At 45.6% G+C, this 12,564-nt stretch overlaps 1 protein-coding gene across 1 annotated transcript in view; it reads left to right on the top strand.

The window, feature by feature from the left end:
- The window catches only part of LOC138837092 (neprilysin), a 69,566-nt gene that overhangs the window by 46,565 nt on the left and 10,437 nt on the right, over positions 1–12,564 (top strand). Inside the window, exon 17 of the mRNA XM_070035881.1 lies at positions 8,711–8,769. Within this exon, the coding sequence (XP_069891982.1) occupies positions 8,711–8,769 (59 nt within the window). The remainder of the gene's footprint in view (positions 1–8,710; positions 8,770–12,564) is intronic.

Raw genomic sequence — 12,564 nt, forward strand, 5'->3', positions numbered from 1 at the left:
TGCCAGCCGGGAGTTGGTGGTCATGCCTTTAATTCCAGCTACACAGGAGGCTGAGATCAGAGGATCACAGTTCAAAGCTAGTCTGGTCAGGAAAGTCCATGAGGCTTTTATTTTCAAAAGAAAGCTAGAAGTGGAGCTGTGGCTGGAGCAGCAGAGCACCAGCAGAAAGGCTGAAAGTGGCTCAGTTCCACCACTAGAGCCCTCAAAGTCCTCCCAGCTTGTGTTTGTGTGGAGTTTGGAATTTGGAGGGAGGGTCTTGGTGGTTCCACCAAGGTCAGCCCTGAATTTCAAGTCCCCCTCCTAGGCCTCCCCTGTGCCTGAACCTACAAGCATGCGTGCCACACCTGGCTGCCATCATTTTGTAATGTAGTGTACTGTATTCACTTTCATCAGAGTGATTTGTGTCCAAGTCTGTCTCACTTTAACACCAAGCCAAAACTTGATGCGAAATTTACTGAATGTCTGATCAATAGCACGCATACTTCAGCCGTACTTTGAGCCCTCTCCATAAGTTTCTGACAGTCACAATGTGTTCTAGTTCCCAGGGGCTTCTTTAACACTAGCTTTTCTAGCTTTGCTCCTTTCCTCCATTCTCTGCCTCTTTCGGAGTACAGAGATTTGAACATCTGAGTGTACGCTGGCATCACAACTGCGGAATGTTTCGTGACGCAGGTTGTGTTGCATTTGCTCTGTGCCTGAGATTCAGGTTGTGGCATTCTTCTTTAAGAAGCCTCTCGTTGAGCCTCTGAATTTGTGCTAATCTCTCTGTGGACCCGTCTTGCATATGTAATATTATGGGATTTCTCACAAGACGATGCATTGAATGTGCCAGTTTAGATTTGACACTTATTTTTGACTTCCAGAATAAGTAGAAGCAGTTTGGCACTATTTCTTCCTTCTGCCTTGTTCGCCTATCTTGTAGAATCACGTTTCAGATGCTAAACATCCTCACTCCTAAAGTCTTGCTGGAGAATTCCACATCCGTGTCCCAGAGCGGGTGGATAGACGCCAGCCTATGGCTGCAGAAATGAGAGGGCATTGCAATGTCCAAAGTACCTACTAACTTAAATAACTCCAGTCAACCAAACAGTCAGGTTTTAGGCCTTTGCTTTTCCCACTCAAGTCGTGGCTCCCTGGGAAATCCTCCCATATTGCAGCAAAATGTTGTGTTTGGGACCCTGATCCACTCTCTGTGCTCCAGACCCAAGTGTCCAGCACTGACCCACAGACACAGAATTCTCCATTTCTGTAAAAATTAATAGTCCCTTATCCTTTTATCTGTTTTCTAAAAACCTCCCTTTTACTGCGCTCGTCCTTCACCCCGTGCTGCCCCCATCTGTCTATACTCCTGACTCCAAATCTCAATCCAAAGACTGGTCTGTATCTACCCACTGCTAATCAAATACCATACTGGCATGGGAAACATCTCCATGTCACCAGCCCCGTTGTAACTTCCTTGATGAGCACGTTGCTTCCATCACCCAGAGTTATTCCAATTTTTGCCTAACTCTTATCCCAGCCCGCTCACATCTTCAGCTGATCCTTCCATGACTGGAGAGGTTTTACAAATGTAGATGGAGTCATGTCATTTGCTGATCGGACGCCTCTCCATGGATCTGTCTTCTAGTTTTGTCAAGTATGAACGTTTCACAAATAGATCCAAGGCCCTCCACCCAGAATTTGTCAGAAGCCCACCACAGCCCAGAGCTCCAGACAGACAGGGAAAGCCTTCCTCTGTCGTTTTTGGCCTCTCTCGTCTTCCTTGTGGGCCTGACAGAAACCCCAGAGGGCTTTGACTGGAGATGTGTGTTCACTCTTCTGCCCCATGGCTCACAGCCTCTCCCCTGTGTCTGCCCCATGGCTCCGGTCAGCACAGTGGCTGGCAGGGACCCGCCCTCCAGGAATCGGGGAAGGGGAGGCCCATCCCCATGAACACGGGTGAGCTTGCTGCTCGTGGGAGGGCTTGACAGGAGAACGGCCAGTTGGTAAAGATGCGGACCCAGCTTCCCCTGTACTAATGGACACATGGTTGCTGGTGGCGTGGCACTATCATGGCTGGAGCTAACCCCTCACCCCAGCCCTATCTTTGCTTAACAAGTTTAACAAGTTTAAAAGAACAAAACTAAGGAACTCAGGCTGGCTGCATGTGACTGTCCCAATTAATCATTTGTATAACCTTTGACCTGATGAGCCCGCAGCCCAAGGCTGCTCATGTGGCTTCCAGTGGGTGTTTGTAAGTTATCTCAAAGGAAACATCTTCAGTGCTGATTCGTAAGGAATTTCCAGCATGCGTGTTGTCAAATAGAAATGGTGCTGAACTGACAATACAATGCCCACTGGCAAAATTACTTAGTGATATAGCTAAAAATAATCATTAGTAATATATCTAACATTATTAACTTCTAGCAAGATGATTATTCAGAGTTCAAAACAGAAAAATAAACCTTGAAGCTCCGGAATAAAGCAAGAGGAATCCTTTTTATTGTTTCTAGATTTCACCTTACCCTATTGGCTTTTCGGGGCAAAACTTTCTGGAAGCAAACTGTGGCCCCCGTGAGTGGAGTTTGTAGATTGAGGCGATAGAGCCTCAGAGTGCTAACACAGCACTTAAAAAATGAACTTCTAGGGGCTGGGAAGGTGGCTCAGTGATAGAGCGCTTGCCTTGCATGCCTGAGGCCCTGGGTTTGATTCCTCAGCACCACATAAGCAAAAAAGAAAAAAGTCAGAAGTGGCGCTGTGGCTCAAGTGGTAGAGCGCTAGCCTTGAGCTGAAGAGCTGAGAGACAGCGCCCCGGCTCAGAGTTCAGGCCCCACGACTGGACCCCCCCACACACACCAAAAAAAAAAAATGAACTACTTACTCGTACAACATTCTATCTCTGGAACCAGGTCAGCACTTAGGCTGCAGTAATGAGATGAGCCGAGGATTTGCTCCACACGACACAGGCAAGGAGGCTGTAGGGTTCTGGCTGTTCTTCTACACTGGACGGGCCGGACATAGCAACCACAGTCAGTGGAGCTCAGGAAAGGCAGTGTCCCGAGACAAGGACTCTGTGCCTCTTCCTGAATGGCAGGCAGGCACAGCGGTGGCGCCCTGTGGGGAAACGGGTCCCCTACATGTCCAGGACCCGCAAAGACCCTGTTCCGCCCACCACCCCATCCTCACTAGAAGTTCAAGGCAGCCCAACCACCTTGGTCTTCGTAACTGGTGAGAGAGGAACTCAGGAGTAGATGTGAACACAGTACTGGCGACAGGAAAGTTCATTAGAAGAGAAACATGGCAGAAGGCGAGCAGAGGAAGACAACAGCTGAGCGCGTATCCGCCATCTTGACGTCTGATTCAGAGCCTGGCTTGGGGTTACATGGGGGCCTAGAGGGCTTTCAGATCGGGGGACCTCCTCTCTGTGAGTGTGTGACTGTCCAGTCCTTTCACAGCCAGGCAGGTTTTGGTTTATTGGCTCAGCCTGCCATCTGCCTCTGATGCCCCGATTCTCTGTGACCGCACATCGTGGTAGCCTCTGCCGAGCACATGGCCTCCTGATTAAGGAATGCGCAGCCATCCTGGGAGCGCAGCACCCACATTCCTCCCATCACAGGCTGTGATGAGAGCCAGCTCCCTCCCCCCACACCACATCAACCAAGAAGAGCCCTGGTGAGCGAGGAGGAGCCAGGCTAGAATCTGGGAGGAAGGGGAGCAGGGTGTGAGAACTTCGAGACCCCAGAAAAAGCAATCCCCATAAACATCGCTCCAACGAAATTCACTGGGAAGAGGGACCGAGCCCGTGGGGGTAGCTCAAGGCCAGAGACGGCCCAAGAGCAGAGCACGCAGGACAAGGCAAGGGTGACACGTGCCCACACGTCGCCCAGTCTTTCATCCTCCCGTTCAGCCAACAACTCTTTCCAACGTGTCTTTGGACTGTACGCAAAATGCATTTAGTCTGCAAAAACATTTCTACTTTTTGGTGAGCACCTGAGAAGGCCTTTGGCTCTGTTTTGCCTGTGGTGGGGTGGGAGGGAGCTGGGTAACCAGGGCTCGAGTTTTAAGCAGGTTGTCTGTCTGTCTGTCTTTATGAGCACACAATTATTGTGCAGAGGAATTTCATTGTGATACTGCCATATATGCACACAGCTGATCAAATTCATCTCTTTGTTTCTTTCAGGGTTTGGTTTTTTTTGGTGCCAGTCCTGGGGCTTGAACTCAGGACCTGGGCATTGTCCCCTAGCTTTTTTTGTTCTCAAGACTATTACTCTACCACTTGAATCACATCATCACTTTCAGCTTTTTGCCAGTTAATTGGAGATAAGAGATGTTCTTGCCCTGGCTGGCTTCAAACTAAATCCTCCAATCTCAGCCTCCTGAGTAGCTAGGATTACAGGCATGAGCCACCAACAGCTTGCTCATCACTCTTCCTTATACTTTTATTTTTTTTATAACCTATTCCATTCTCCTCCACCAGTGTGATCCAAAGCTCTTGGAATTCCATTAAGGTTGGGAGGATTTTTCAGGATTACTCCGATCCTGTCTGGCTGTGCTGACTCCTGCAGGGGCCGAGGCGGGGGGGGGGGGGGGGGGGGGGCGCTGAGGACATGCGGCCTCTGGTGGCCACAGCCTCTGCTCTCTGTTCTGAAGGGAAGCACGCACACACACACACACACACACACACACACACACACACACACACACACACACACACACACACACACACACACACACACACACACACAGCTGCAGGGTGAGTTAGGTCAGCTCACCGGGCATGGAAGACCCTGGGTATGCCAAGGGCCAAATGTCTGTTCTGTCCCAACTCTGTTCTAAACCCTAGGGATATAATTAGGCCCTGGCTGTGTGGTTGGGTCCAGTGCCCAAGGCAGGCCATCAGCTCAGGCGGGCACTGAGGCATCTCGTAGCATCTAGGGTTTTCATTCTCTCCTAGAAGGAAGGCCCAGGGTTACTTTAGACACAAGAAAAGTCACCAAGAGAAAATTCTGACCCAAGTGGCCCACCCACCTCCAAGTTCCTAAAACCGGAAACTTCTCTGCATTTGACCTGCCGCTCATGTGTGCACACACGTCCTCAGACTCACAAGAGTATGCCCCCCAAGACCAGAACCGCGTCACCACCCACTCACCTGAACAGCCCCTTTCTGTTAGTGTTGGTGGAAAGGAGTGTGGGTTGCCCTGTCCCGTGCTGGAACACGAGTCCTGGCCTCACTGAGCTGTGGGGAGCAGGCCCGCGCCGGTGACACTCTCAACGCAGCTTAACGATCTCCTTCAGCTCTGCTGAGCTCAGCCTGAGTAACACGTAGGAGGGCAGAGTGTGGCGTCTGCTTTTGGCTTAGCCGGCTGCGTGTCTGCCAGGCGGGCTGTGTTCTGGTCTCCATGGTATCGGAATGACCAGGTGCTGGGATGGCAGGTGGGGGGAGAGGCCTGCAGCTCTCTGGATGCTAGTGCCTGCTCCTCCTTGCTGCTGTCAACGAGATGTCTGAGATGGAAGGGGGCGCCGGGTCCCTCTTTCCACTCAGTGATGGACCCACGCTGGGGGTCTGGCTATTTAGTGCCACAATGAGCATAAGCTTAGCTGGCAGCACTAAGGTTCTTCCTCCCTGCATCCCCATCCATCCTCTACATCACATATGCACACGTGTGCACATGCATTTACACAGACAGCACATGTGCACGTACACATGAACATGCATACTTGCACAGACCCGCATGCACACACAGCTACTTGGGAGGTCTGCTGGGCTCCGGCCTGCTGCATCAGAGCCTGTTCAGGAAGCAGTGTCCTCATCTGGGGCAGCGTCACTCCAGCTGGCCTTTCCTCCCCCTTGGGTGGGTTCCCTCCTCCCTGACCACCCCAGGCTCACATTCGGGCTTCACTTATGTGAACTGTCTGCGAGCGTGGAGACCCGTGTCCATCAACAGAACTGGCAGCTCTAATCACGTAACTGTTTAATTGGAGAAGAAAGAGTTGGCTTTGCCCTGTAGATTTCGCTTTTACATGACCAGAGTGAGGCATTTCACGACTGACCACTGGCATTCGACTAGGGGCTGGGGCTGATGTTATCATAGCCTGATCTAGGCTGTAGCAATCTAATCATCTGATCACAGTATGTTTAGTTCTGCTCATTGTCAGGACAAACTGCTGGGGGATGTGAGGCTGGGATGGAAAAAAGGAAAAAAGGCAGCCGCTGCACAAGCCACCATAATTCTAATTTTATTTGGGTGTTCTCTGGTTATAAATAGCCACCTATTTTCTTGAAGGCATAATTCACAGTGGACATTTTAATATGTAAAGTTCTCCCAGCTGGGAAGTCACTACCATTAATCACATGCAGTCTTAAACGCCTCAAAGTAAACACAACAAGAGGACGCAAAAGCAGTACAACAAAAAGCGTGACACTTATTTTTACCAAGACAATCAACATGAGATGGTAAAATGTGAGCTTCATCTACCTATGGTGGAAGGATGACTTTCCTGTAATCAGAGTTAATTTGAAAACAATTTGAATGGACACTTTTTCTAGTTCATTATTAAGATTTTGACAAGTTCAAAGCCAGACAATTTTCAGCTGTCATTTGTAGTTATACATAAATGTCCACGCAGAGGTCACCACCTAAATTAGAATTCTGTCACTGAGAAATTGAACCATGGAGACTTGGAAAGGCCTTAACTTTGATCAGGACTCCAATTTGAACAATATCAAGTGGCTCAGAAATGAGTTTTACTGCCACAACTGCTCTGAAGGTGTTAGGGACACACCAAAAATACTGTTCTCAAACCACGCAAGGAACAGTGTTTCCTTGGGAGTGGAAGAGCGTGGTGGCAGTCCGGCCCTCTTTGCAGCAGCCTGATGTGTGCTTGAACCTGGGTCAGAGCACTTCTGTGAAAATACACAGACAGATCCCTTGCCTGTTACTCTCCCCAACCCTGTCTCCCACCTTCATTTCCTTCCTGCAGTATTTGTTTATCAAGAGAGCGGAATCCGCTCATTCCGTATGGTTTCTGATCCCACATCAGTTGGGTTTCCAAGTCGTAGAGTCCTTGTTTATCCTGTGAGTCACTACTAGCTGAGTGGGCAGTATGGGGTTTAATTAAAATAAACACATTTTATTCTTGTAGTCATCAACTTGCAAGAAATGCCACAATATTAATGACTCTGCTGAGCTGGTTAGGGAGGTTGGTATGTCCATCACCCTGGGATGTGAATGTTTTACTGTGACTGAATGAAAGCACTGAGGGCTTGCGGAGAGGCACAGGCCGGGGAACTACCTCAGCTCCAGCCACACTTACCAACTAACCAAAGTTCACAGAGACGTTGACTGTTGAAAAGAACTAACCAACCAACCCTGTCCGGGCCTTCTGAGAAGTCTGCCTCCTGTCCTGGAGACAAGGCATGCACTTGTAAGGTACCAGATGGTTCTTGAGCTCGTGGCTTTTGCCATTCATTAAGAGATAAGAATCGTACTTCCCCCTGATTTCCCGTGTGTGTGTGTGTGTGTGTGTGTGTGTGTGTGTGTGTGTGTGTGTGTGTGTGTGTGTGTGTGTGTGTGTGTGTGTGTGTGTGTGTGTGTGTGTGTGTGTGTGGCTCACGCTCACTGCAGGTCTAGGAACAGCTCTGGCTGCACTCTGTGGGGTGTGCTCCTGTGCTCTGCAAGGGAAATAACACTCCACGCTCTGGCTGTAAACCTAAGTGACAGGCGTGACCCCACTGGGTAGCAGCAGATGGTTCTCTATGTGCACGCGGTGCACTGACACTGAAGACGGCCTCTGACACGAAGCCATGTCCATTTTCTTCCAGCAGTACACATGTGGAAGTCTGTTAAGATGAGGAGATTCCTGTTGCTTCACCAGTGTGGAGCACCTGACTGTTCATCTCCATCTTTCCTAACACCCACACAGAAAGACCTGAGAACTGTGGGTCCAGCCCTGTGCCTCTCACGTGACCCCTGCGACTTGCTTTGTTTCTGCTTCTGTTTGTTTTTTTCATTCAGTGTTGCATTCTAGTTATTCACGTGTCTTTCTCCTTTCCTCAACTAAACTAGACCCTCCTGTAGTCAGGATCTGTTTTCTATTAGATCTCTACAGAGCCTAAATGGCACAAACTGACAGATAAATTAAGAACCACCTGAAATTCACTTGTGAATCGTACAAAGATGCCCCTTTGCTCAGGTGCTAGAATGCTGCGTTTTGGAAAAATAGTTTTATTAAAGACCAGTATCAATAATTGTTCCTACCTGAGATCCCTCTTTATTTCCCAAGTGTTTCTTTCAAAGTGTAGAATTTAACCAAAAAAAAAATTAGAGGTATTTGAACCAGACATTTTAATGACCTATTCTTTAACATTTTTTCAACTTCTCCAGGATCATTGGCCTAGTTATTTCGTGTTAGGGCTAAACCACATTTCATTATGATCTTAACCCACCGCAGTTCCTGAAAAGGTACACTGTAATATCTTCCACGCTGTCATATGCCTCCCTGAAAATTCATGCAAATGAGGTAGCAGATGGCAGACCTAGATATGCACTGATTTTTTTTTTTGCAGCAATAGAAACATTTTCACATGAGCTTCTACCTAGCAAGCTAATTTTAACTTGTTGATCCTACTTTGAACAGAGCTAACATGTGTCTAGGAAGAAGGTGACGGTTCTGGTGAGCAGAGTGGATCAGGCGCTGTGATGACTTTTCTGTGTTCTTTTTCTCTCCTCAGGTGGATCAGCGGAGCCGCCGTGGTCAACGCCTTTTATTCTTCAGGCAGAAATCAGATAGGTAAGGTGCTCTCCTAAGTAATCCTTTCATTATTTCTATCACTCCCAACCCATAATGCTTTCCACCACTCACTTATAATACACATCCAGGACTAGAGCCAAAGCCAAGTTGCTTATTGGTTGGATACACTTCTTAAAAGTAGAATATATCCATGAACTTCTTTCTCCTATATAGGAAAACATAAATCAGTATACATTGGATTAAGTGGTTTTGTTTCATTGATGATATTCCAATATTTAGCTAAAATGGCCTTCTGGTTTGTAAGTACTATCTCAAAGTTGTTGCTCAGTAAATCTCTATAAAGTCATGCTGAGATTCAGAGTCAGTATCAGCACTCTGTATCAGTACCAAGAGTCAACTTTGTGCAGATTCTGTTCTTTAGGAATTCTGTGTGATGGCTCTGGAGAAATTATGTCAGTGTATCATGTTGAGCTCTATGAAAATGTGTGAAAATCACTTTTGATTAAAAGAGAAAACATACACACACACACACACACATATATATATATATATATATATTTTTTTTTTTTTTTTTTTTTTTTGTCGGTCGTGGGGCTTGAACTCTGGGCCTGGGCGCTGTCCCTCAGCTCTTCAGCTCAAGGCGAGCGCTCTACCACTTGAGCTACAGCGCCACTTCCACACACACATATATTTATGTGTGTGAAACTGTGAAAATCACTTGATTAAAAAAGAAAATATGTATATATACATATATATGTATATGTTTGTATGTGAAATTGTGTGAAAAGCACTTTTGATTTTATATATATATATATATATATATATATATATATATATATATATACATTCACACACACACACACACACATATGTGTGTGAGGAAAGTTCCCACGCGGCCCCATCTCCACAGAGGTCTCCTCGACGAGCAGCTGTGGGCTTCTGTGAGGAAGCAGGCCACCCTACATCTCCAAGTAAGACTAGCCTACAACAGGAACGGAATCCCAGCATTCTGAACTATGCATTCTCTATCTGAACAACATCCTCAGACTCATTTTTTAATATGCTATGAATTTGATTAGAAATTACAAAATATCCTTCGAGATATTTACCATGGATTTTTTAAAACTTGAAAGAAGTTTATCTTTTATTTTAAAATGATGAACTCCTTTTGTTTCTCAGTCTAAGGAAGGAGGTTAAGAAGTTATCTGTTTTCTTCTGCTATTTTTAATATATATTTTTATTGTAAAGATATTGTAGAGAGAGGTTACAGTTACATGAGTAAGGTAATGAGTACATTTCCTATGGAGCATTGTTACCGTTACTTTGTTTTTCCTCTACCATCCCTTTCCTCTCCACCTCCCCAACTGCTTCGTTTTCAACATAGTGTCTTGTACATCTCATTGTTACAATGGATCAGCCTGTATCCTTATTTCAGCATTTTGTTACTTCCTTTCCCCTACCCAAATTAGAAAAATGTATATACAAGATGCAGGACACTGGGATCAAGTTTAGTGAAAACAGGGGTTATACCATGGGGGAAGAACATACAAAAGAAACAAAAAAAATCACATAGTACATTATAAATACAATCCCAAGTTACTGGAGCTGATCCAAAACTTTGGCAAAGTAGCAGGGTATAAAATTAACCCTCAAAAATCAAAGGCTTTTCTATGCTAATAATGAGAAGAGCATGGCTGAAATCAGGAAAGCAACTCCTTTTGTAATAACCCCACAAAAAAATTTTTTTTAAAAACTATGAGTTAACTAAAGAAGTGAAAGACCTCTATGATATAAACTTTAAAAACCTGAAAAAGGAAACTAAAGTAGAACTAAGAAAGTGGAAAAACCTCTCAGGCTCCTTGATTGGGAGGATTAACATGATAAAAATGGCAATACTGCCAAAGGCTATCTACAAATTCAATGCAATACCTATCAATATCCCAGTTTCATTCTTTAATGGAATTGAAGAAGCAATCCAAAAATTCATATGGAACAAAAAATATCCCAAATAGCAAAAACAATCCTTAGCAGAAAGAACAGTGCTGGAGGAATATCAATACCAAATTTCAAACTCTACTACAAAGCCATAGCAATCATAAAAGCTTGGTACTGGCACATGAACAGACCTGAGGACCAATGGAATAGAACTGAAGTCCCAGAAATGAACTCATAGACCTATAGCCACCTAATCTTTGATAAGGGAATTAAAAACAGAATGGAAGAAAGACAGCCTCTTCAGTAAATGGTGCTGGCAAAATTGATTAAGCACCTGTAGAAAACTAAAGCTGGATACTTATATATCATCCTGTAACAGAATCAACTCCAAATAGATCAAAGATCTCGAAGTCAAGCGGACACCCTGAAAACACTGCAGGAAGGAATAGGAGAAACTCTAGAGCTCGTTGGCATAGGCCAAAATTTTCTTGATAAAGACTCAGAAACACAACAAATCAAAGAAAGGTTGGACAAATGGGATTACATGAAACTGCAGAGCTTCTGCATGGCAAAGGACATAGCTAACAAGAGCAATAGAAAGCCCAACGACTAGAAGAAGATCTTCACTAGCTATACAACAGACAAGGGCCTCATATCTAAAATATACTTAGAGAAAGTGGCACTGTGGCTCAAGTGGTAGAACACTAGCATTGAGCTGAAGAGCTGAGGAACAGCGCCCAGTTCCAGATTTCAAGCCCCACAACCTAAATAAATAAAATATACTTAGAACTCAAAAAATTAAATCTCCCAACAACAAATCTTCAAAATCAACCACCCGATTAATAAGTGGACTAAAGACTTAAAGAGAAACTTCTCTGAAGAGGAAATAAGAATGGCCAATAGACACATGAAGAAATGCTCAACTTCTCTAGCCATAAAAGAAATGCAAATCAAAACAATATTGAGATTCCACCTCACCCCAGTTAGAATGGCTATAATCAAGAATTCTAATAACAACAGATGCTGGAGGGGATATGGACAGAAGGGAACCCTTCTGCATTGTTGGTGGGAGTGTAAACTCGTTCAAGCACTTTGGAAAGTAGTATGGAGGTTCCTCAAAAGACTCCACATAGAGCTCCCCTATGACCCAGCAATCCCACTTTTGGGCATTTACCCAAATGATCACAAACAAGGCCATACTAAAGCTACCAGCACAACTATGTTTATTGCAGCATTGTTTACCATAGCTAAGATATGGAACCAACCCAGATGCCCCTCAGTATATGAATGGATCAAGAAAATGTGGTATATATACACAATGGAATTCTATGCCTCCATCAGAAAGAATGACATTGCCCCATTTGTTAGGAAATGGAAAGACTTCTGCTATTTTTATGGTTTCTGTTTTTAGAGTAAATCTTGAATCCATCTGGAATTTACTCCAGTACATGATAGGAAAATAAGAAACTACATAGTCAGAGGAGATTATAGTCACATAGCACAGAGATGAGGAACAAGGCATGCACACCTACCTTAAAACCAGCTCAGAGTCTAGGCTGCCCTGCCTTCTGGATTCTTTAAACGCAGGCCTAGCCATGTTAGTGGTGACACTGCGACCTGTGTCACCAGGCCGAGGTGGTGTCCCTCAAGGACAAGAGTAGCCTGTTCCATAATGTCTTTCTCTCTAGGGCTTCATCACTCTGGAGAGATCTCTGTCTCCTCTCCTCTGCTCCCCCTCCTCCTCTTTGTCTCCCGCGCTGCTCCTCCTTAATGTGCTTCTGTGAGTCCTGAGCCCGGGGCTCACATGCACTAAGCATGCACTCTATCACTGAGTCACATCCTCAACCCAGAAGACCCTTCTTATCTTCACAGTGTGTCAGGTCACACCCAGCTCCTGCC

Source organism: Dipodomys merriami, unplaced genomic scaffold, assembly GCF_024711535.1.
Source record: "Dipodomys merriami isolate MVZ:Mamm:240054 unplaced genomic scaffold, mDipMer1.0.p SCAF_261, whole genome shotgun sequence".
Lineage (NCBI taxonomy): Eukaryota > Metazoa > Chordata > Mammalia > Rodentia > Heteromyidae > Dipodomys > Dipodomys merriami.